Here is a 24663-nt window from a genome sequence, read left to right on the forward strand (position 1 = left end):
GACATCAGAAGGTGGAATAGAGTGTTGAGTTTGTTCTATTTAAATGAGAAACTCAACCTAAATATGCAGGATGAGTGAATGAAAAAAAACCCTCTATGTTTCTGATGAGTAAACAACATTATTATAGAGATCAGATACTTTTTCAACATTTTAGCACTTTACTGAGATATATTTGGACTGTGGTTTAAACTCAGATGTGTGGCTTCGTGTGTCAAAGGGAAACAACACAAACCAAATACAAACCAATATGTGAAAGCCCACCTTCATTTTGCAGCTGCTCTTAAGTTTCACCTAATCTGCAAAGAGCAGCAAATTCACTTTGCAAGATGAACACAACCATCAGCAGGTAATATTTTACGCATACATTTATTTTACCATAATTATACACATTTTGCATATTCTAATGATAAATCATACATATGTGATGAAGTAGTAATAGTTACACAGTATTGTGTACATTTGAATTCAGCCTGACAAGACTGTCAATAAAACTCTATACATTGTATTAAACACCTACTGACGTGTGTGCCTTCACAACCTCGCCCATGTAATAATAGCATTATTTGTAATGTAATAATAGGATTTTTTGTAATGTAATAATAGGATTATTTGTAATGTAATAATAGCATTATTTGTAATGTAACACTAGGATTTTTTGTAATGTAATAATAGGATTATTTGTAATGCAATAATAGCATTATTTGTAATGCAATAATAGCATTATTTGTAATGTAATAATAGGATTATTTGTAATGCAATAATAGCATTATTTGTAATGTAATAATATAATTATTTGTAATGTATTAATAACATTATTTGTGGATTCAGTAACAAATAATCATATTTGCTTAGTTAAATTCAGGTAGTGGCAGTGTATTATGGGAAAACCAAATATTCTGTGCAGATGTATCTACTTATGTGTGCGGGATTTTGTTTTTACTCCCTCATTCCTGAGTATGTGAATCATTTCCAGATCGTGGAATATGGCGACATCCAGCCCTGCTTCATCTATTTTCATGAAGGGAAATCCCTCCAGGTCAGTTTCTATGAATATACAGTGTACAGTCTGTATGATGTCCCACCTCAGTTGTGATCATGTCAGATACATGCCATGGCTGTATTTGCGCAATGCTGTAAAGACAATAATGTGTATTGGAAAAGTATTCACTGACAAAGTAACCTACCGACAGGATTGTCTTTTTCTAAATGGAGGACTTTAGCGACTTTTCAGTTATCAATCCATGCGCTTAACTGCAAGTATAAACTGAAAAATAGCTTGTGCAATTTGTGGGTGTGTTGCGCGTGATTTACCGCTGGCTAGTGCGCGTATTATTTCTGGCGCAAAACTGACATGTAACTGATATGTAGAGAGCATTCAGCGAGTGCAAAAGTTTGCGTGCCTATTGAAGTGTTGTGCAAATTCACGTTTTCCGAACATTTTGGCTTAGAGTTTGGATCAAGGAGCGACTGACGGGAGTCGTGAAAACTTTAAACAGCAAGTTTACAGCTTTTCAACGCATTTTAGGCAGAGGAAGCTGAACATTATAAAGCTTTTCACTTTAAGTTTACCTTGAGGACAGTGTACAGTTATGATAATGAGACAGTCATCATTACTGGAGCCAATCAGGATAATAAGTGACTTGTGACTTGACAATAAATGCTTTAAAATTGATCACATTTAGGAGCTGATTCTGTCTTTGATTACTCACTTCAAAAATGATCTGCTAGTGAGACTGTATGAAGCAGATATCACGCTTGATAAATGAGGCCCTTAGAAAGCTAGTTTAAAGTGTCAGTTCTGTTTGCAGAAAGATTCTTGAACAATACATTTGATCACATATTTAATGTTTTATTAAAAATGTTACAATAAAAACACTGGTATATGTTTCAGTTTAATGTATTTACAGTGGCAGACGTTTCAGAATACAATCAATAAATTAAACAATAACAGTGCCCCAAGACATGTCTTTGCCCTACCCAAAATATTATGTTTTCTCTTCTACAGCTTTCCAAACACTGAAGATTATGACTACATTGACTACAATAACTTGGACATGACCCTCTTTAAGCCCTGTATCTTTGAGAACCGTAAAGCCTACTTCCTCCCCATCCTCTTCACTTTGTTCTTTGTGCTTGGCATTCTGGGAAACTCCTTGGTCCTTTGGGTGATTGCGTGTGGTGTGCGTCTTCGGAGCATGACTGATGTGTGTCTCCTAAACCTGGCTGTGGCCGATCTCCTCCTGGTTTGCACCCTGCCCTTCCTGGCACACCAAGCCTGGGACCAATGGAGATTTGGAGATATAATGTGCAAACTGGTCCTTGGAGTATATCACATTGTATTATATTGTGGCATTTTCTTCATTTGCCTTATGAGCATTGACCGATACCTGGCTATTGTGCATGCCGTTTACGCAATGAGGGCAAGAACGCGCTCCTTCGGGATGATTGCAGCTGGGGTCATATGGATTGCAGGGTTTTGTGCATCCTTTCCTGATGTTATCTTTCTTCAACAACAATTTGTGACCAATACAACAATGATGTGCTTCCCTTTTTACCCTAAACAAGACCAAGATGAGAAACACTTCTGGAGAGTGTTTAGTTTTTTCAAAATGAATGTTTTAGGGTTATTTGTGCCATTGCTAATCCTGGGATTCTGTTATTCACAAATCCTGTGGAGGTTAATGTCAAGTCGGACCTCAAAGAAACAGGCAATCCGTTTGGTTCTCATTGTAGTGGCTGTGTTCTTTTGTTGCTGGGTCCCCTATAATGTTGTGGTCTTCTTGAAAGCACTGGAGTTGCTGGATATTAATGTAAAATGTGCCAGCAGTCAAGCCATTGCTCTTGCTTTACCAATTACAGAGGCAATGTCCTATTCTCACAGCTGTCTCAATCCCATTTTGTATGTCTTTGTGGGAGAAAAGTTTAGGAGACATTTGAGGAGGTTAATCAACAAAACGCCTTGTAGTCTGTGTACATTTATCAAGTTCGTTCTACCCCAGGAGAGAGCCAGCGGGTCGGTGTACTCTCAAACCAGCAGCTTGGATGAGAAGAGCACTGCTGTGTAGAGGATGTGGTTGCGGTTTATGTTGGTGAGAAAATGTAGGGTAGATGTTGAATATTGTGTGCACAAATGTAAATACAATAGATAAACCAAACAGGTGTATAATAGCAGTTCAGTTATCACGCACACAATGTTCAATTTTATATTAAAAACATTTAACAGTGTGTGACAAAGTAGGCAAGGCAAAACAAGTTTATTTGTATAGCACAATTCATGCATGACAAAATTCAAAGTGCTTTACAGAATAAGAAAGACATTAAAATCCCAATACAACAAATCAAAACATAAATAACCACAAAAGTAATTATCATAAAATGAACAGAGGAGAGGAGTAAAGTTAATTAACATTAGGAAGGAGAAGAGTGCAGAATAAAAACCTTTCAGTCAGTCAAGTAGGTTCTATGGTCACTTTATTCTATTATTTGCCAAATACAACTAAACCGCTAAACAGTATTTGGAATATGATTGCGCTTCTTTAGCTGAGGTTTAGCAAAAATGAGAGAGAGAGAGAGCAAGAGCGAAAGAGAGAGCGAGAGAGAGAGAGATGCTTTGTGCATGCATATATGAGCTGAAAAACAAATAAGAATATAACAAAAATGAGAGAGAGAGAGAGAGAGAGAGAGAAGCTTTGTGCATGCATATATGAGTTGAAGAACCAATAACAATATAACAAAAATGAGAGAGAGAGAGAGAGAGAGAGAGAGAGAGAGAGAAATTGGGCAATGCATACATTTGCTGAAGGACCAATAAGAATATATCAAAAATGAGAGAGAGAGAGAGATGGTCACTTTATTCTATTATTTGACTTGCCACTTCAGTCATTTAATTTTCTTAATTTGCCAAATACAACTAAACCGCTAAACAGTATTTGGAATATGATTGCGCTTCTTTAGCTGAGGTTTAGCAAAAATGAGAGAGAGAGAGAGCAAGAGCGAAAGAGAGAGCGAGAGAGAGAGAGATGCTTTGTGCATGCATATATGAGCTGAAAAACAAATAAGAATATAACAAAAATGAGAGAGAGAGAGAGAGAGAGAGAGAGAAGCTTTGTGCATGCATATATGAGTTGAAGAACCAATAACAATATAACAAAAATGAGAGAGAGAGAGAGAGAGAGAGAGAGAGAGAGAGAGAGAGAGAGCGAGAGAGCGAGCGAGCGAGAGCCATAAAGGAGCATATAATGGAGATCTAGGGGTTCTCCCCCAGGAGCTCTTTGATAAAATAAATGTCATTTCCTGTAATTTGGGGTGAAGAAATTCAATTACAGAACAATGGGTAACAGGCCCATTGTTGTAGCCTACTTCTCTCTAAGATTCAACACAGTTTTTATTTATTAAACTGTCTACTGTTGATCATGTTAACCAGGCACATAAGACATAGAGGGCACCTCTTTGACTTAAAATTTTCTCTGACTTAAAATTTGCTTTATTTGCTAAAATTGTTCATTTACATTTCAGTTAAATACATAGTCATACTTACATGACTCACCACATGGTCCACTGCAAAATGAATGCATGAATGTATGTCAGTATGCAGAGAAAGATGATTGGGGCAGCCCCTGAAAAGAATACTGAATGGAAACAACGTTACGCCCTACAACATATTCTTAGAAAAATGACAATAGTGAGTGTATATTTTATAATGTATATTGTAATTTTTTGTTTTACATTTCACATTTTAATGAATGTCTGTCTTGCAGCACATTGTCATAATCACTCCTATAGCAAACCATCAACTTCTAGAAGAGTTAGACATGTGCATTATCTTATTCTGAAATTATTGTAATGAAATGATCTATTGGTCTAATTAAGAATAATAAAAATATGATTATCATATTTTATCATGTATTTGTTTCTACTGTCTCTTACATCTTTTTAGTATGAGTAATAAATTATGCTGCGGCACTCTGGAGCTCCCTAGTGGATGAAGGGGCCTTTGCATGTAGATAGAAATTCTCTTACCACAATGACTAAATACATATTCAACAGAAGCAGTAGACTGAATGACCTTTCCCCTTGTGCACTCATAACGACCTGTTGACCTGTTGATAAGCAAGAGCACTTCCACTTTTTTTTTTTTTTTCAAAACCAAGACTGGAAGATGTCTCAGTTTATAGTGGGTCAAATTTGAGAAATTTGACTACAAAAGAAGAAGGTAGATAAGATCTATGCCATCCCACATAGGGGAAATAACCAACGTCATGAACATTTATATATACAGTGTACAGTCATGAATAAATCTACAGCAGAGCAAAACTTAATGGTGTGCTAACTAACTTTTTCTGCAGAAGGGTTCACTACCTGCTCATCTTTTTTTTCAAAAATACCTTTTTTTGGTCATCTACTAAACCTGTTAAATGTATGATATGTCTTTCACAATATTCATTTAAATAAAACAATAAAACCAAATAATTGTTGCTCATTGTACATTTAATGGCAAATTAACAGGACAAAATAAAAATATTTACAACACATAGTAACATTTAAACACAATCTTCTGTACAGAGAAATATACATGCAAAATTAAACATAAGTAAGTAGAATAGACATTCAAATCGACATTGCTGCAGCCTGGTACAATGTGTATTTAAAACAGGACATACAGTAGTTATGAGGTTACAGCTCAGCCTCTCTGTACATCTTTACATTGGGACAAGACCAGGTTTATCCAAGGCATTTTATTACTTCATCTTTTTCATTATTGTGAGATTTGATTGACAGAACAAGAGACCCACATTTACATAATAAATAAAATATTAGAGACAGGACTATACAAAACAACACTGAAGATGTTATTGAGAAATTAAATAAAAATGACCTTCAGAATGAATAGTTAGATCACTCCCTTACACTAGAGTAAATCTACTGGCACTTAAAAAGAAAAAAAAAATCCTTGGAAAGTTTTGCCTAAGGACTTTAAAAGAACTGTAATTTCTTTGTAATATGCTTTGTTCAGAATTTTAAGTTGACTGGGCAAGAAAACATGTGTTACAGACTTATTGCTTACTCAAGTCTGTCCAATGTCTGCCCCATATAGTTCAATATAAACAAGAAATTCTATGCAACATACGCCAGCATCTATCTACAAACGCCAAACTCACACAGTAAACCACTTTGTGCACAGCTTCGTAACAGACAAGTGGAATATTTCTCATTGTTAACATCACACAAATTATTAATTACAAGACAAATAAATAAAAAAACAAAACAAAAAACAGACTGAATCTATGTAAACACATACATATCTGGGTTTAGTGTGCTTATAAATTAAAAAGGAAAAAAAGTCGACTTTGGTATTGTTACATAAAATATAACAATGAAAGCATAAGTGCCTATATTTTATAGTAATGCAGTTATTCCACATAAAACAACGCCAGGTTTCAGATTTTAATACTGAACTTAATAGAGTTAACACAATACAGACATCTATCGCAGTACCAGTATGTACATGCCTTTTTAATACAACTACAACACAAGTGTTCATAAATAGTTGCATAAATGTTAAAGCTGCAACATTGCACATGAGAAATAATGCAAACTACAACCATGTTTTTGTTTGTTCAAAGTGAACTGCATGAATCCACTAATGCTGACTAGCTTTTGTTTGACAAATCCTTTAAGATGAAAGGCAGTACTTTATATACAAATAAGGCGGATGCGAGTAAAAATCTGCAAAAGCAGATGCCCAATAGCTTTAACAACTCTCCAAATCCAACTAAAATAAAATCATTTATTTTTTTGTAATAAACAAGGGCCATAACATTAAGCAAACTATTGCACTAAATGATAATACAATGCATGTATGGAAACATGGTTTTGGTCTTCATCTTGTTCTAATGACCTGCTAATGGCCACTCTTCGCTTCCTCACTTTAGCTTTCTAAAAGGTATGAATAAAGACAGTTCTGTTTTCTTACTGTACACCATTACATTTACAAAAGGTAATCTCTCGTTACAAAAAAGAAAAACATTTATGAACTGAAAGCAGCCTGAATAACTCTTAATTTACAGTTTTCTAGTTTCGGTTTAACACTGTCACAAAACACGACGCTGATCGTGCTGGCTTTGATGAGAAAGCTTCTCCCTGCAAAGTCAAAACTATGAAATCTCAGATTCCAACAGTAAGTTTGTGCCGGCATATTGACAGCATATGCCTAATGTTCAAAGGGGGAGGAGAAGAAACATGTAGGGTTTTCTCAGCAGAGGTTAGTCAGCAGCAGCAGGACTTTAGAGGCAAGAAAAGGAGGAGGACATCATGGAGGTGATGATGAAATTCCCCAAATTTTGGATTCAGCTCAACTGAATCCTATTTACAGCTTCAGAAAAAAAATATCAATGTTATCAATGGCTACATGTATCTTTATTTATAGTTGCTTACATGTGGTTCAGCAGGCGGCTATGTAGGAAGGACTTAATAGAAGCTATTGGCCGAACATCATTCTGGTGTTTACGTCTTTCAATGAATGAGATGAGCCTGGATGTGTCCAAGGGGGCACTGTGGTGGTTCTGTGGCAGGGCTTGATGGTGGTAATCTCCATTGATAAGCCCACGTGACTGGAGCCAGGGGTCCTGCAGGCACAGACCAGCGGAGGGGCGGCGGTCCGGTTCACCCTGGAGCAGCAAACACACAAAATCCTTGGCAGCCATGGTCACACCCTGGAAGTAGTCCTCAGGAAAACTGAAGTCCAGCCGGCAGATGTTCAGACAAGTCTCCTCCAAACTTTCATCCAGGAAAGGAGATGCACCGCTTAGCAACACATACGTCACCACCCCTGAGAAGAATTGTATCAAAACATAAGGATTATTAAAGAAGGGGTATTATGCAACATTGTTTTTTTTGTTTTTTTTAGGTTTTTACCATGTTATAATGTTGTTCCCTCATCAAAAACATGCCTGAAGTTTAATGTCTCATCCATGCATCTTTGACTATTCTTGAAATCTCTCCTTTTAGTTAGCAGTATGAGCCTGTCCAAGGTTCAACCCACAAGCCTATGTGACCCATGCTTCCACACAGCCATTCATCATAAATATACAAAACTACAATTTCACAACCTTGATGTGACGTGCACTTCATTAGCAGAATGCGCACTGATTGGTGTTTTGATAGCACTCTCAAGAGGGAGCAAGGGGTGGAGGGGACATAGAGCATCAAAAATGAAACTGAAACTAATAATGAATTGCCAAACAAGCAGGCACAATAAACTTTGTATCAAAAGCAAAAATAAAAAGCTTTAAGAGATATTCTGATTCTTCAGCATTCACTTTATCCTGCTTTTATATTTTTTGTAGGAGCTTTGACAGTTGCTTTCAAGTATCTAATGAGCACAAATACTTTCATAGTCATAATGTTACGGAAGATATAAGAATAAATAATCACTGTAATCATCAAAGGTTTCTGAACAAGATACCTAAGCTCCAGAGATCCGATGTCAGTGAGACAGGCTGACCCAGGACGACCTCGGGAGCAGAAAACTCAGGGTTTCCCAAAAGATGGTGAATGTGAGAGGAAGATTGGCTCAGGTAAACAGCATCGCCAAAGTCTGCCAGCTTGATCACAGGCTGGGAGGAAGCATGCTCCACCAGAATGTTTTCCGGCTGCAAGAAACCAATCTAAGTTATGTGATACCAAATCATTAAAAAAAGTAACTGTAATTGCAACAATAATTAAAATAATATTGTGGAACATTAAAAGCAACAAGATCTTCATAGAGGAATGTGGGACAAAAGGATGTGGTAGAAGACTCACCACCAAAAAGTTACATAGTGCATCTTTAAGGTATCTTCAATATCAAGCCAACTCATTCATTTAGACAGTACATACACAATTACTTGATTATGAGGCCTGTATTATTATTATGGTTGCATAAAACAAGTTATAGAATCGTAAAACATGTATACAAACAATAATCACTTTTCCCCCTTTTGCTACCTTTATATCCAGATGTGCTATTCTCCAGCTGTGTAGGTAATGTAGAGCCTCAAGAATGTCTCTAAGATAAAGAGCCACTTTTTCCTCTGTTAAGTTGCCCCAGCTCACTATGTAGTCAAGAAAGCGTCCCTGATCAGCCCTGAAACACCAAAACTATATTTTAGAATATATTTTTAGAAATCAAGTGACTCAAGTGAAAATTTGATATTGAAGAAATAGATTAGTTTACTTACATCTCAAGCACCAGTACATAGCTGTTGGCGGTTTCATACGTGTCCAGCAGGCGGACCAGGTTGGGGTGGTCCACAGTCTGCAGTAGTCGAACTTCCTGTTGCACTTGTTCTCTGCGCTGAAGCTTCTTGTTCACATGTTTCGCTGCAACGGTCCGTTTACTGCCTCTCTGGTCACACCGTTTGGTCACGGAGAACCGACCCCTGTTATGAAAAATAACAAGTTCTATTGAACAAAATGTTCTGATAGTATTTATTTGTGTATTACTTGTAAATAAGTAAATGCATACCTTCCCAGTTCAGTTATCTCTGTGTAATAAAGCTCAAAGTTGCCTTTCCAGCTGCTGTCTTCATAAATTCCTGAAATGAGTCATGATTTACTTTTAAAATTCATACAAAAAAGAAGTAAGTAATAAAAAATACAATTATCTAATGGTAATAACCTCACCTGTGACTTTGAGATTAGCTGAAGAGGAGCCAGATCCTGCTACATTTGTGGCAACGCAAGTGTAAACGCCACTGTCTTCTACTGTCACCCCCAGTATGCGAAGAGTTGCTTCACCTGTCTCACTGTAAAATTCAAGAATTTCAAGTTTAAAATTGAAACTTGTAGGTCTACTGATGTATTAGAGTTATTTAATATTACCTGTATGTGATGCTATAGTGTCCATTGTTACTGAGGATGTTGTTTTCTGGGCCACGCCATGTGACTGAGGCCCTGGGTCGACCACAGACTTTACACCTCAGAGTAACGCTGTCACCACTTTCACATGACACATCGTTAACAGGAACCAGGAACTCTGGAGAGGCTGGAGACAAAAGACAAGATCAGCATCAAACACTGGATCTAATTTTTCACTCAATGTTAAATTAGGTAAAGACCTACCATCATAGATGAAGTTGGGATTTAGGAGCTGAAATACAAAAATATATATGTAAATGTACATGGAAAATTAGTGATTTCAGTATGTTATTCCTTATATTTTTCTGGATGTGTTTCAGCTTTACCTTGACAGAGACTTTATTGGCGAGGCTGTCTTGAGACTTGCGGTAGCCATTTTCTAGCTTTCTACCGTCCTTATCTTTTTTCTCAGATTTTCGGCGAATGCGAAGTGCTGTATGCCATGATAATGATTTTCTATAAGATGCATAAACAATTAAGATTGATATATGTATTGTATAACCCTTCTGTATTTTTGACAGATAGTGTAACATAACCTATGCTTACCGGATGGTTCCTTCAGTGAGCTCAGATGTGGTGGAGGAGGAGGTGTGTCCCAGGACATAGCCAGGTATCCAACCCTCAGCAGCAGGACTCTGCTCATTGGCTGCTCGGTAAACCAAGAACATGTTCTGTTGGTTACTGGCCAAAATCTGGACCACCTCACCCTGCGCCACACTGATCTCATCCTCCTTCACTGCCACATAGTCCTGGGTCACCAACATGGTGGACACACTGCTGCTGCTACTGCTTTCACTCTGTTAGAACAAGAACAAGATCAGTAAAGCTTTACAACCAGGCAACAAGGTCTTGTGAGCAGAAGAAAGAAGGGCTTGCTTTAGAACCAATCAAATGCTACATTTGATCGAAAGCTTTGCTAAAAATACAAAAAGGTTAATACATGCACATCAGAAAAATGTGTAAAAGTCAAATTTGTTCACATTTGGAAAGCTGATGCTGTCAATGATGAAAGGACAGTAGCTATGAATTAAAAAATACAGGAGCAGAAAAAGACAAATTCCCCAAAGACATAACATGACACAAAGTTTGCTGAGATTGTTTGAAGAAAATGTTGCTTAACATATTATGTCAATTAGTTTAAGTGTATAGCATATCACAGACAACAGACACAATAATAGCTCTTGTCTACACACGTTAGTACATCCAGGAAGAGCCATCACTCTCACATTCAGTTAGTCCACAAAGGTGTTAATCTTCAGCAGAAGTAGTGGTTCAAGCCAACAGTGAAGTTACTCTGTGTCCACCAGCGGATCAGTGAAGGCGGAGTTAGTTTCTAGTTTGTTTTTTTTTCCCCACTTGGGTCGGAGAGCTTACCCCATTACTCTGGGTGGACTGTATGGACTGCTCACTGGTGGAGGAGCAGGTACTCATCCGGTCTGTGTCTTTACTGTGAGTGGAGTGGCGATGATGAGGGGGTGTGCCATGGCTGCTTCTGTCTCCCTCCCCTGGGAAAGAGAAGGAAGCTGGACGTCCTGCTGGAGAAGGAGACACCACTGGAGGGACCACAGCCCAGAAAGGGTTGCCTTTATGGGCTGGGCTTGCTGGCGAGTCTTTCCCTCCCACGGATTGAGACATCATAGGCGCTACTGTTCCCACTCGAGGGCTTTTAAGGGACAAGTTCAAAGGTGCAATTGCTCTTTGAGGTTTAGTAACGGGTTTTAGGGCATCCTCGGCACCTCCTCCTTGGCGAATTCCTGCATCGGTGCTGCTTGATACTTTGTTACTGTTATTACTGTTGGCTCCACAAACATTATCTACTGTCTCCAGTTTTTGACCTTCTGCTTTAGATACTTCTCCATTAGTCTCTATGAAGGGGTTAGAGGAGAGGGGCTGAGGTGGGCTGTTGGACCACATACCTGCTGATCGGTCGGGCCCCTCAGAGCCCGGGTGGTGGTGATGGTGTACAGGCTGGGGCAGGCGGGACGAGGGCTGTGGGATGCGAGAGGGGCGAGTGCGAGGGCCACAGAGAGAGTTTCCTCCAGTTACGCCAGAGCCCCCTCCTCCGCCGCCTCCACCCATGGTAGATGTGCTGTTGGGACTGCTGCCTCCTGCGTGACCCCCGCTACCACTGCTACTGCTGGGAGGACCGCTTGAACCGCCCACATGATTCCTCTGGTACTCTATGGGGGAGGTCAGAGCTGTGGGAGCAGAGGGCATTGAGTATTGACTAACATAGGCTAAGTGCATAATAACAAGTACTGGGACAAGTGCAAATTATTCTTAAATCAGCCCGTTACTATTTTAGTATTTTATCTCATGCTTAGTGAGTTGTATATTGTTAAAGGCATTGTGAAAAACATGGGGAGAGCAAAGCACAGGCAAAGCTGTTTTGTATAAAATAGGTATGTCAGAATATTTCTCTAACCAAAACTTCTTTAAAAAAAAAACTACAGTAAAAACTACCATGTTATGGATCTTTCTATGCTGCAGTTGTTCTGTAGACAAGTAGACAAAAAACATTTTTACAACTTTAAAACCTCGACTTTTTTTTCAGAAGCGGTTTATCTAGATATTTTTTGAGAGTTTGTTTATATGCAGTTATATCATATTCTTACCATTGAGGAAATTGCGCTGGTTTTCTAGGATTTGGCTGACTTGGTGCACCCAGACTTGACTGACTCCAGGGCTGGTTGAGTGGATTGTGAACCTCTCGATGCTGCCAGTGGAGGATCTGGAGGTCAGTGTAAATTTACAGGGGTCTTCTGTGTTTTCTTCCAAACCCAAGCAGCTCACCTAAAGAAGAATAGGAGTGAGACTTAATGTGAAATGTCCTTAATAGCCAGAAGAGTTCACTAACTTTCTGGACACAGACCTTGATGCTATTTTTGAAGAGGTAGCCAGGAGACGAAAAGCCCTTCTTCTTGTCCAAGGGTTCACTAAAGATAACAATCTGCTCAAACAGGAAGACTCTCCTTTCCTTCATTCTCGATAAGAGTCCTCCATCTTGGTCTGAAACCATGAAAGTGTCCTGGAGGAGCAATCTGCCCTGTGCAACAATTTTACCCTAAACAAACAGAAATTCAACATCATAAAACCATTGGACAATACTGTTGCATAGTATATCACTAGCTATCCAAGAAAATGTATTTCTTGCATCTGAAAAAAGGAATTCTCACATCAAAGCCTTGAAGACGGCCAACATTCATCATGTCATTGCAGCGCTTGGGGACAACACACATGACCTCCACAGCTTTCTAAAAATTACAGAAAATCAAATGTCAATAGACATGATTACAGTTTATTATGTCACCCACTTAATCTAGACTAGACTTTTGCAGTAAAATATATTTGGTTACCTCTAACTCTGTTGTGTCCACACCAGCCTTCTTTGAGACTTTTAGAAGATCCTTTAGTAGAAGCTGGTATTTCATAATGCGCTGTACTGGTTTGATAAGCAAGTCAGTGAGTTGTAATCTGTGCCCCAATCTCTGTTTTAGGTCCTAAATAAAAAAGATTGCAATATTAGATCAAAATCAAACACATGCCTCAATAGATTGTTATTCAGAAAAGACTTACTTCGAAGTAAGTGTCTATGTATTCAGACACTATGTGCTCAGATTTAGGCTTGTTCTGGCAGTATACAATGTACATGTGTAGCCTTCTCTCCTGAAGCAAGAGATACAATACATTGTATTTAGATGAGTTAAAATGTAAAAGTGAAAAAACAAACAAAGAAACTAGCCAAGCCAACCTGTTTGACAAATAATTGTGCCAATCGATCGGGATCCTCAAGGCATTTCTCCAGTTCTCCCAGGAAAAAACTACAGAAAAAAAACATGATTGGTTAATTAACATTTCTTAAATTAATATGGATTTGTGCAAAGTAAAAATAACTTCAGCGTACTCTTTGTGCCAGTCATAAATTTGATGAATGTTTCCAAACACAATTTTATCTTTTCCTTTCATGTCATCTGGGACTCCCTCCTCCTTCATTCGGCTCATGTAACCCTGAGAAATAAAACAGTTAGTAATTGACAGAAAGAAAAGTCATCATTGTACCGGTAATTGTGTTATGTGTTTTACCTCTACTACTGATCCTAAGTCCCTGACATAGTCCCTCTCAGTCTCCACCAGCTCCAGAAGCACATAACTTTGTGAAAGAATGAATAAACATCAAGTTGTTGCAAAATGCATGAAGCCATTCTGAAAACAGTGTGGAGCTTACTGTCTCCTCTTGAGGAAGCCAGACTTGCGCTCATCAACTTCATCAATGGGCGAAGAAGAGGACAGGAGTGAGTTGTCAGAGGGGTTAAGTGATGGGGAACTGCTGTCCCCTTGCTCCACTGACAGTGAGCTGGGACGATCCTCAAGGGACTGACAAAAAATGACACAGGAAAAGAAAAGAAACCTAAGAAAGCTCTACTAGACTTTTTGTTATATTGACATGACATTCATATGGCATTGTCACATACACAGACACTGACTGCACTGGACTGCAAATAAATACATTAAGTCAACTGTTTCCATGTTTTTAGTGCGTACAAGTCCATATAGCTACAACCGATCAAAAATAATTGGCAAAATATAATACATAATAAATCTATTTCAATTTCATGCTGTTTTGTGACAGCTACAGGCCTAGTTGATAAAATCCTGAACAAAGGGGAGTTAGTTGTGAGACCATCATATTGTCAAACAATAAAGACAACCTCTCACATTCATTAACATGCTACTTTTATCAACTAATTGCCTTTGAGCTGCCACTGTGCACTCCTATTACCAATATATTTAGCTTGAAAGTGAGAGACTAAAGCCAATTTGACATTTAGTGAGGCTGAGAGGCAGGTTTGAGGCAGATTTGAGAACAGTGCATGGAGGACAGCTGGCAGCATGACTAAGGCTGAGCTGATGACTAGTTACCCACAAGAAACCACTCTCTAACAACAACACGAGTGACAATTGACTTTTGAACAAAATCTGCCACTTTCTCCTGTACTTGTGAGCTTTGTCCACAATTCAAGTCTTACCATCTTGCTCTTCACAAGTTCCTCGATGGCACTGACGAGTTCAGCTGCACTAGGTGTTTCTGAGCTGCTGGGTCGACCAGACAAACGAGATGCAGTCTAGAGAAAGTAATAAGATATAATATAAATGCCAGAATACAAGATAAGTGATAAATCAACCATGTTTGACTCGATAATGGCACAAAATCAAAGATGTCACTCTTTAAAGCACTCAAGGCTCACCATTTGGAGTGTGGACATCAATTTTCCAGAAAATGAGGACTTGGTGGGTGTAATCTCCCTAATAAAAGGGTTATTTAAGGGCCAATAACAAACTCCCAGGAAAGGAGAGGTTGTGGGGCACGATTAGGTTAAATGTGTATGGTCCTTAAACACAAAATTTATATAAACTGTGCTGCTTGATACTCCATTGGAGTGGAAGCATTCTGGGATTCAACGAAAGCCTGAATGGAATTACCCCATTCAGTCCAATGAACCTTTGGCTACATCAGAAACATGAATGGAGTATTCACCAGAGGAACTGGCAAGTCATTACATTCAAGAGGATGACATTTAGTTGGTGAACAAGCGAAGGGAAAACCCAAATTAAATGTGAAATTAAATCTGAAGAGGAGCTGTTATATGGTTTTACATGGAGAGATAGGGAAACTGGGAGAGAATAGAGGCAGAACAGAAATCAACGTAATGCTAATGTAGGAACATGCCACATTTAAGAAAAAAAAGAAGAAAAGAGAAAAGCAATTAGCAAATTATGCCAGTTGCAAGTCAATTTGTTATTGTTTTTTATTCAAGTAAAAAAAAAAAAATTATAAAGTAGAATGATAATAAAAAATGACATATATGACATATATTTTGAAACACAAAATCAATTTAAGAAAAGTTACAGGGTGATGATGTGCAACATATATAGTGGTTAAATCTTGAATACTTCAAAATAGTTTGAAGGACTGCAGCAACAATGTAACTATATGTGCAGTCTAATGTATCATGATTCATGACATGTATATGACTCAGTAATTTGTTTATCAGTTAATTATTATTATTTAATTGCCGAGCAACTATGACCCACCTTGTCATCCTGTGAGTCTGGCTGCAGTAAGCTGTGCTGCTGGATGGCCATTGGAGGAGGAAGAGGAACAGCGTCTGCTCCTTCGTCTCCTTCCTCTTCTCCACAGCTCTGCATGCCCGAGGATGAAGACTTCGACAGTGTGCCACTACTAAGGCCTTCATTACGCATACGCTGGAAAGACAAACGGCAAGTGTCACTGCCAAAATTTTGTACTGAATAGTCCTCTAAAGCACTGGGGTAAGAGCTTGATGCTTTATGCTTAAATCTGTATTTCAATACCCAATAACAGTACGACAACTGGTTTTACATTGCAAATAAAACTGTGAACTTCATTGTTGACATCTTAAATTTCTATTTTGTAGATTAATAACTAATTAACAAATGTTCAATTCCATGTTTATTTTATAGATAGAAGCTATCAAATTACAAGTGTATTCAAATATAATATCAGTTTGTAGCTAATATACAAATACCTTGTGATACAGTAAGGTTTGGTATTGGGTTGAACATTTGTTGCACAGTATATAAAACAATAAAAATGTAATTAGGGAAATTTGTCTTCCACATTTAACTCTTCTTTCAATGCCAGAGGGGGCAACCTGTCAAAAGCAGTGGAACCATAGTGCAGTGCCCGGTGCCCTATCTCCAGGTCTTGAGCTAGATTTTGTCCGGACTACCTTAGCTGGTGAATTCACCCTCTTGTACATGTTTTGGGTTCTATACAAAATTTCTACCTCCTCAAGAGTCTCGTCTTGTGGAGTGGCTGCACTGTCGTCTGAATCTTTCTGCGATCCTGGGATGGTGTCCATGTTCTTTCTGGCTCCCTCACGGTTCTTCTTGTGTTTGTGCGCGAGCTTCTTGACATGTCCGTCTGCTTTACCAGAGCTGAGCCGCCGCACTGGACTGGTCAGCCATTTTCTGAGAGTGTTCCCTGGACGTTTTGGACCAGGGGAGCTGTGTGGACCCAGGGTATGGCTGGAACCAGGCTGAAGTGCGTCATTACTGGATACTGAAAGTGTATCTGGAAAGAATGGATTTACACCATTTACCATAAAAATAATTAAAATGAGATACAATTACATAACATTTAATAAAATAAGGATTATAAGAGAAAAGCCAGAAGATATAATATACATCTGTGTGCATCTTGTTGTGTTACTGGCCTCCCCCTCACAGTGATCCTTTGGGAATCTGTAGGAGGAAGGCTCTTGTTTGATTTAAGATGGAGAAGTATGAAAATAATAAAGCATAGAAAGACAATGGGTATCTATGAGATAAACAGATAAACAACTGTTGCTCACATTTTAATTTTAGTTTGGGTCAAGCATGTCAGTTTTTAGTCATCATTAAGGATGGGACAAGAATCTTGAAAGATCAATCAACCAATCAGCAAGCAATGCTTTCATGTAATGTAATGTAGTAGAAAGATATTATAATAAAAAGTGCAATAAATAGAATCTATGAACAAAATGTATGTGTGCATTGCATGGTCATGTGGCATAGCAGTGTAACATAACACCAACTCTGAGACCACACTACCAGCGTGGGAAAGACCTTTAAATTGGTACAAGTCAAAGTTCAACAAGGTTAACAGCAATAAAATGATGACAGAAATCTGCCCTTGCATCACCATCTAAGCTCACTATAAATGAAAATACACTCATAAAAATATATATGAATTAAGGGCAGAAAAACTTGTACATATTTAGGATTTTAATTGCATTGATTCAGCATTAAAGGTTTATATTCTTTTCAACTTGTCAAAACTTCTGCAGAATTTGCATTTTATGAGGTCAATCATATATCATCACAAAACAGCAGCTGCTACAGATTAAACCTTGTAACCAGAAGAGTTGTCAACACGTGTTTGTGAATCATAGTTTTCAAACAGTGCTGTCGACTTTGTATGTGCCCACTCCCAAATGTGCTGTGCGTGTGAATGTTGTGTCAGCCTCTGGGAGACTTGATTTTACTGCACCTCGCTGATACAAAGCATGTGTTCTCATTCTGCACTGTTCGGTGGAAAATCATAGTTTCTCCTGAGGCTGTTTTAAACCTGGGAAAAAAATGGTTGGAATCATCACCTGATTTATAAAAGTGCTCAACTCTTTATTCTTTTTAAATCAGATTTTTCCATAACCCATAGAGCTTGATCCAAGGGGACCATTTAAAAACAATTAGGAATGTGGAGGGCTGGGCTGTCATGCTCCAGAGCAGTTTGATGAGCACAAGTGTTTGCATGCAACCTTGTTGTGTAGTTTAGATTTCAGAGAAGCTGTAAGGTTTACCTGCATGAACCCTTTCTCTGTTTAATGAAAAACAGTCACCACTCTTCATTACTTAACTACTCTGGAATGTTTCAGTCATGCTGCAAGCATGGACACAATCTTGAACCAAATTTCTATATTACCTTTAGAATTACCCAAATTATGTATAATTAAGTGTACACTTTATGGGGTGAACAAGGGTAGAGGGGTGGTGACACAACTGGAGTGATCCCGAAAGTCCAGGGTGCTGCACAGAGGCATGCCTGAAATTCCAGAGGTGTCACCAGGGGAGCATCTTTCGTGTGGTCTTATCTCGGACCGGGAGGAGTGATACAAATACAGACACAAACATGACTTTGGAAAGCTATAACTGGAGAGGAGTAAATTGAGTGTGAGAAAGCTCAGGGGTATTCTGATTTGTAATGCCGACTTGCTAGGGAGGAATTAACACTCAGAATCATGGCATGGAGTACAGACCACCCAGTGCTTTTTCCCTATAGATTTAAACCATCATAAGAATAAAAGAGGGATTTATAGAAATAAAGCAATCCATGACCCCTATATACTGTAAAAATCTATTGTAAGCCAGATTTACCAGTGTAATCTTGTCACTAATCACTGAAAACTCATCACATGACAGCACAATATTGCTATAAAACCAGAACATAATCCACAACTGATTAATATTGTCTTGGGTAAATAGTAGAACGGAACAATGGGACAAAATATACATATATTGTAAAATGCATAATGTCTGTGCAAAGAATGTTTCAGGGGGAGGCATACAGTTTTACAAGAAAGCAGCATGTTGAGACAAATATGCTAGAACCTACCCAAGTCCAACAGCCAGAATTTGCAGTTGTCTGAGTGTCCCGCCTGAGAGGTACTCATTGGGCAAAATGGGTTTAAAGACACAAGTGATTCAATTCCACGAGCCATGTCATTAACATTCCACAATTCAGGAAAATGGCATGTCATGTAGCATATCCTTAGGGCGTCTTCATAGGCAAAACAAAACCTCAAAATATAACTCCAGTTTAAGGAAGTCCAGATCAACAAAAACAGTAGAACAGGATGTGTTCCTTGTGTGTTTTGGATCGGTGTTCCTCTCTCCCTGCCTCCTGCATGTGTGGATAATGGGCAAGCCTCCACCGCGCCTCTTTCTTCGCAGCAAAGAGGGGGACGTCTGGAAACATGCAGCCTGTGTACCGTATTACACTTTGTAGAGGCACCCACTCAGTTTGTGTGGGCGGTGCATATTACACAGGCATTGGGATGCACAACTTGTAGGCTTGCCATAAATATCGACAGGGTTATAAAATCTGACAGATGCTTCCAAGTATGCGCTGGTGGAAAATCTGGTGGACATTTGAATTTCATAATTGCCATTTGGTGTAATGAGAACATTTTCATATATAGTTCTAAGCAGCTTAGGTTGGTGGATGCACAAAGAGTCTCCTGTTTGGTTGTGCCTGGGGTCTTTCTAAAGGAAAGTCTTTTGGCGGTGGTTTTTCCTGAGGACACACTTGTACATGCATGGACAATGATGAAGTCTTGTGCTAATCTACATATCTACTTAACAGCTGCTCCAATTTGTTTAATGGCCTAGTTCAGAGCAGCCAGCAAAACCTGTTTTTGAGAGCCTGTAGGAAATTTCTTGCCTTTTTATTGCAAGTGATCATGACAGTTACAACTTTTAAATATGCAAAAACTTTTCCATGATGTTTTTTGATTTTCCCACAAACTCTTATAGGACAAATTTGTCAGCTTTCTAATATATACAAATAATCTCAATTAAATCAACTAAACACTAAGTAATAAGTAATAAACTTAAACAGTGTAAGTCAGTAACAAAGGGCCAAATGTTTATGTAATGTACTTGATACTTGTATGTGGTTTGGGCATGTTCTAAACTGAGCAACAGTGCTGGCAAAGAATCAACTACTGCATTTAAACATTTGGCACCTCCTGAATGCTACCATAGAGCACAATGTCGATACACAATTCTATAGAAATCCTTTCCCAATGCATTTGTCCTTAACAGTCCACGCTTGGAAGACACAGCAGGGATTTCCATTTATATACTTAAGCCCTCTCCCTCCACCCTTTTGGACAAAGTATGTGGCATGAACCAGTTGGTCAGCAAATGCACAAAAAGATTGCTTTTCTGTTTTTTCTTCCCAGAGAAACCCCTGCAGTGTGAATCATCTAGCAATCTCTTTGGCCACACAATCGCTGCTTATTCTTGACTAAATACTAGAGCAATACACAGAGACGAGGCTTCATTATTTTATTTCACCTATCAAGGTCTCCTGCTGCTGCAAATTATTCAAATCATTCCTGGATTCCTGGATGCCAAGTTGAAGCATCTTATAATTTTAAAAGCAAACAGATTTCCTCTCTCAAAGAAACCTAAAATTAGGTTAGCAAAATATTTATAAACTATATGGCCACAGAAACAACAATGCGTTTGCTCTTTCATTACACGACCAACCAAAAACAGGGAGAATAATTTAAATAATGAAGAAGAGACATTCACATCATCCTGAATAAATGTTTTGGTTCACAGTAATCACCATTTATCTTCCATCATTGATCAGGACAGTCTTGACATTTTGTCTTCTGTGTTTGCCAACAAAGTCAAGATGCCAAAGATGTATTACATTTGATAGCCATCTGTATACATTGGCATGTGACAATTTTTATTGAAAGTGTAACTATTCAGGTTGGTTTAAACATCTATAACATCATGGTGTAATGTATGCTGAAACACTTGGTAAAGACTAAAAGTGTATTCTCAATTCCCTGAGAGCAGCATCTTACAGAGCTGTTTAATATTCTATGTTAGGCATGTCTTTACGTGTTAAACTCCAGTGGGTAGGAAAACTACATTTAAAGTCATTTCAGAGTTTCCTCTAAAGCAGTTTTACACTGTTTAATGGAAACACAGACACAAAAAGAAAGCGCTGTCACAACAGCTGCGATGTGTGAAATAAGGTTTTGTGGGTCACCAATGCTCTGTTTGTAAACAGCTAACATATCTTGTTAGCCACAGCTAATGTTGCAAGTGTTTGTGTTGAGATGTGACAAGGAGTTGTTAATTCTATTGGATGGTGAAACAAAAGTACCATCCAACATTAACTAAATAAAAAAGAAGAGCAGTTCTTATTTATTTAGATATTAAATGCACTGCTATCCATTGTAAACCAAAGTGGCCTCACCTTTGTGGTTGAAGAGGCCTTCCATCTCCATAGAAGAGCGAGAGTGTGCGATGCAGAGCATGGAGCAGGGCACGATGCCCTCTTGAGCTGGAGAGCGGTCAGTGGTGCGGACTAGGCACCAGTCAGGTTTGTCATGCAGCCTCTCCAGGACCTCCACTGTCTGCCCTCTGCGGACCGTCAGCTCTCCACTTGTCCCATTACTGGCCACAAAGTCATGCAGGACCACGGTCAGCTCACAGCCGCCGGACAACTGAAGAAAAGAACAAGGTCAGCTAGAACAACAGTGTTTGCTTGTTTTTTTTCTGCTAGTAAATGATTTTGAATGTCCTACTTGTAGTCTGAATAATGACACATAAAAAATAAAACACTACATTACTTTAGTTTTATGTTATATAAATCTTATGAGTAAAACTCTCAAAGTGTATACATTGCTGTTCAGTGACTCATTCTCGCAACTCAACAAACGTCACTCACACTCCACACTCCAACCATCTGACTACACGCAGCCTATTTCCCATTAAAGAAAGTCAGGGTTAAATAAAGGAGGTGCAGGTTCTCACCGTCTCTCACATTTCTTTCAGCTATTCTTGTGACTACTTTACGTCAAATGCATGTGCATAGAAAAAGTAACACTTCACAAGCTAACAAACACATGTTATGTACATACAAGAATTATTAGCTTGGCTCTAAGGACGTCATTGTTATTTGGTTAATCAATAATCTGCATTACTGAAGCTACAAGATAATCACAGAACAAAAAATTGCAAAAAAAAAAAAAAAAAAAAGACTTCAATTCAATCTATACTCCAAAAAAAGTTAACCTAAATGGTAAGTGTTTTTTTCTGCTTGTGTAAAATTAAGATTACTTTATCATTTAGTTTGATTTTATAAAGCATGCCTTTTGTATCAAACAATAATTGTGAGCAGACATTTCAATACCAATCATTTGATATTGTGACATGTCCACTTGGTATGAACACTAGTAAATACATAAAAAACATAGATAAAAATTGCATGTATACTTCCATTGAAACTGCAGACATCCAAAAAATGCAACTAAACAATGGATATAAATAAACCTAAAGTGCCACAACAGCGACATTGTTGACATACCCTCTGGTAATGTGGTAAAGCCAGAGAGCTGAGGAGCTGAGCCACTGGGTTTGACTTGTCCTCCAGCCTCTCCATTGTTTTCCACTCCCTCATTGCGGGTAGTGCCCACAGAGCTAAACAATTTAACAGCGGCAATCCACTTTGGTGGTCCCAAATCACAATTGCATTGCACAATTGAATGCGGATGCAGTGGGTAAAAATAAGATGCTGGGAAAGTTCCTGAAAAAGCTTTTATAAAAGTTCTTGAAAATATTCTCAATCGATCAAGGCAACAACTCCTTTCATTCTGAAGCTCCTCTTGATGTTGTCAATCCATGTGAACAACTGTACTGTATTATTAGTCCTCTCCAGGTTTAATCTTATAGATCGATAGCTGTGAGCAATCCAAACTGTGCTCTTCTCCCTGACATACAGACAAGCATCTTCCGTGGAGGAGAGTGGGAGGCTGAGCGCACAACACAAGTCACTCATTAAAAGCCACACACGCAGAAACACACACTTGGCTATAGACACAATATCCACACACTCGACAACTGCGCCAGTGTCACTGCCTCCTGAATGAGACTCCTCACAGAGCAGCCTCACACGGGGACATAGAGGGAGGCATTCAGAAAGTGAGGATGACACACTCAGTTTGTGTTTGCACATGCAACTAAATGTTTGGGCATGTGTGTAAGCCATAAAAGAGAGGAACAAGGGACCTTTGAAAGAGTTCAGCAGGTGGCTTTGCACACAAACAGGCATTTGAATTTTATCCGTTATCCACTGTCTAGTATCTACTAAGTGGTAATAAATATGCACCATGTAACAATGCATAATATTTTGGTTATTATGCAAATTCAACAAATTTGACAATGACTAAAAACTCAATTTGGTATTTATATTTAGAAGTCACATCACCCTAGATTTTTTTAGCACTGTCAAATATCTAACAGTGTGTTGCTTTTGATCCAGTGTTCCCATAATGGAGAGAAATATATTGTTCCATTTACATAAAGGGAGTCCAGTCCAGGACACAACCACATTTAGGTTAACAGTTTATAATTAGTAAAACTATAGAAATGCCTATATCTTTTTTGCTGGTGAGCTTTACAGTGGCTCATGCTGAGCGTAGGAGGACAGGCCTTCTGTCGCGCTAATACCAGATATATCCACAGCCGAATGTCCCTGCTTCCAGTGAGATTCTGAGATTCTCTTTCTCTCTCCAACAAAGATAACATGCACAAACAAACTTACACACACACGCATGCACACATGCGCACGCACACACACACACATTGTGTTTAAAGCTCTGTCAGATGGCCTCTTCCTCTCAAAACAATCAGGCACTTCAACAGGAAGTAGAGAGATACTTGCACCAACACAGCTTAGATGACTGCGTCAGTGTGATGGCATAACAAGTTTCACTGTTATGAAAAAAATGCTATACATATTGTATAATGTGTTCTGTATAATAGTTGGCTACATGCTGTAGTTTTATTCAGCAGATGTGTCCGGGACACGCAGAGCACTGAGTGTTGTACCTTATCGCTGTCCAGTGTGTTCTGGGACGTCCGTGAGGCAATAGAGATAGTATCAGGCTGGCTGCTGGCATCTCCCTGACTATCCAGTTCCTCTCCATCCCTTTAAATTGAAATGACAGTTATTGAAAAAACACAATACATTGTTATCAATAAATGGGTAGTGTAAGATGTAAAATAATACATTTTATGCTCGAAGTATACATTTTTAAAACGGTCTGTGGTGTGTGTGTGTGTGTGTGTGTGTGCGTGCGTGCATGTGTGCATGTACCGTCTGCCTTTGAGCTTAGTGGCAGTGGCTTTGGGGATGTGAATGGGCTCCTTCAGTGCCCCACGCAGGTGGACCGTTCGTTCTTGGATGACCTCCCGGATGTGTTTGATCCAGTCCTGTTTATTCTCCAGACTCGAAGCCTGAATCACAACACATGATTTCATAATGTCATTAAACACAGATGGTCCTTGCTCGCAATAAAATAAAAGATGCTTAATTAATTCACTCTAATGATTTCATGACCCCAAACCAGGTAACAGAAGAGCGCTTTGATCTTTAAA

At 38.7% G+C, this 24663-nt stretch overlaps 2 protein-coding genes across 2 annotated transcripts in view; one reads left to right on the forward strand and one right to left on the reverse strand.

Moving 5' to 3' along the window:
* The first annotated feature begins 296 nt into the window (after positions 1–296).
* Positions 297–3498, forward strand: cabz01093075.1. Its single transcript, XM_033981163.2, has 3 exons — positions 297–346; positions 974–1036; positions 2006–3498. Exons 1-3 carry the CDS (start codon positions 327–329, stop codon positions 3063–3065), a joined length of 1143 nt encoding a protein of 380 aa, XP_033837054.2. The 5' UTR covers positions 297–326; the 3' UTR covers positions 3066–3498.
* Positions 3499–5469: 1971 nt separating this feature from the next.
* triob (trio Rho guanine nucleotide exchange factor b) overlaps positions 5470–24663 on the reverse strand; it is a 67824-nt gene continuing 48630 nt past the window's right edge. Inside the window, exons 35-60 of the mRNA XM_033981712.2 lie at positions 24383–24522; positions 24115–24214; positions 21479–21728; positions 16725–17011; positions 15991–16161; positions 14925–15020; positions 14123–14271; positions 13981–14047; positions 13802–13905; positions 13649–13718; positions 13474–13563; positions 13254–13397; positions 13074–13151; positions 12770–12961; positions 12513–12690; positions 11272–12095; positions 10444–10694; positions 10224–10353; positions 10102–10129; positions 9862–10024; positions 9664–9785; positions 9506–9575; positions 9219–9419; positions 8986–9124; positions 8465–8651; positions 5470–7828 (exon numbers count right to left, since the gene is read on the reverse strand). Coding sequence (XP_033837603.1) covers positions 7431–7828; positions 8465–8651; positions 8986–9124; positions 9219–9419; positions 9506–9575; positions 9664–9785; positions 9862–10024; positions 10102–10129; positions 10224–10353; positions 10444–10694; positions 11272–12095; positions 12513–12690; positions 12770–12961; positions 13074–13151; positions 13254–13397; positions 13474–13563; positions 13649–13718; positions 13802–13905; positions 13981–14047; positions 14123–14271; positions 14925–15020; positions 15991–16161; positions 16725–17011; positions 21479–21728; positions 24115–24214; positions 24383–24522 — 4629 coding nt within the window. The 3' untranslated portion in view covers positions 5470–7430. The remainder of the gene's footprint in view (positions 7829–8464; positions 8652–8985; positions 9125–9218; positions 9420–9505; positions 9576–9663; positions 9786–9861; positions 10025–10101; positions 10130–10223; positions 10354–10443; positions 10695–11271; positions 12096–12512; positions 12691–12769; positions 12962–13073; positions 13152–13253; positions 13398–13473; positions 13564–13648; positions 13719–13801; positions 13906–13980; positions 14048–14122; positions 14272–14924; positions 15021–15990; positions 16162–16724; positions 17012–21478; positions 21729–24114; positions 24215–24382; positions 24523–24663) is intronic.

The sequence above is a fragment of the Periophthalmus magnuspinnatus genome, chromosome 16, assembly GCF_009829125.3.
Source record: "Periophthalmus magnuspinnatus isolate fPerMag1 chromosome 16, fPerMag1.2.pri, whole genome shotgun sequence".
Lineage (NCBI taxonomy): Eukaryota > Metazoa > Chordata > Actinopteri > Gobiiformes > Gobiidae > Periophthalmus > Periophthalmus magnuspinnatus.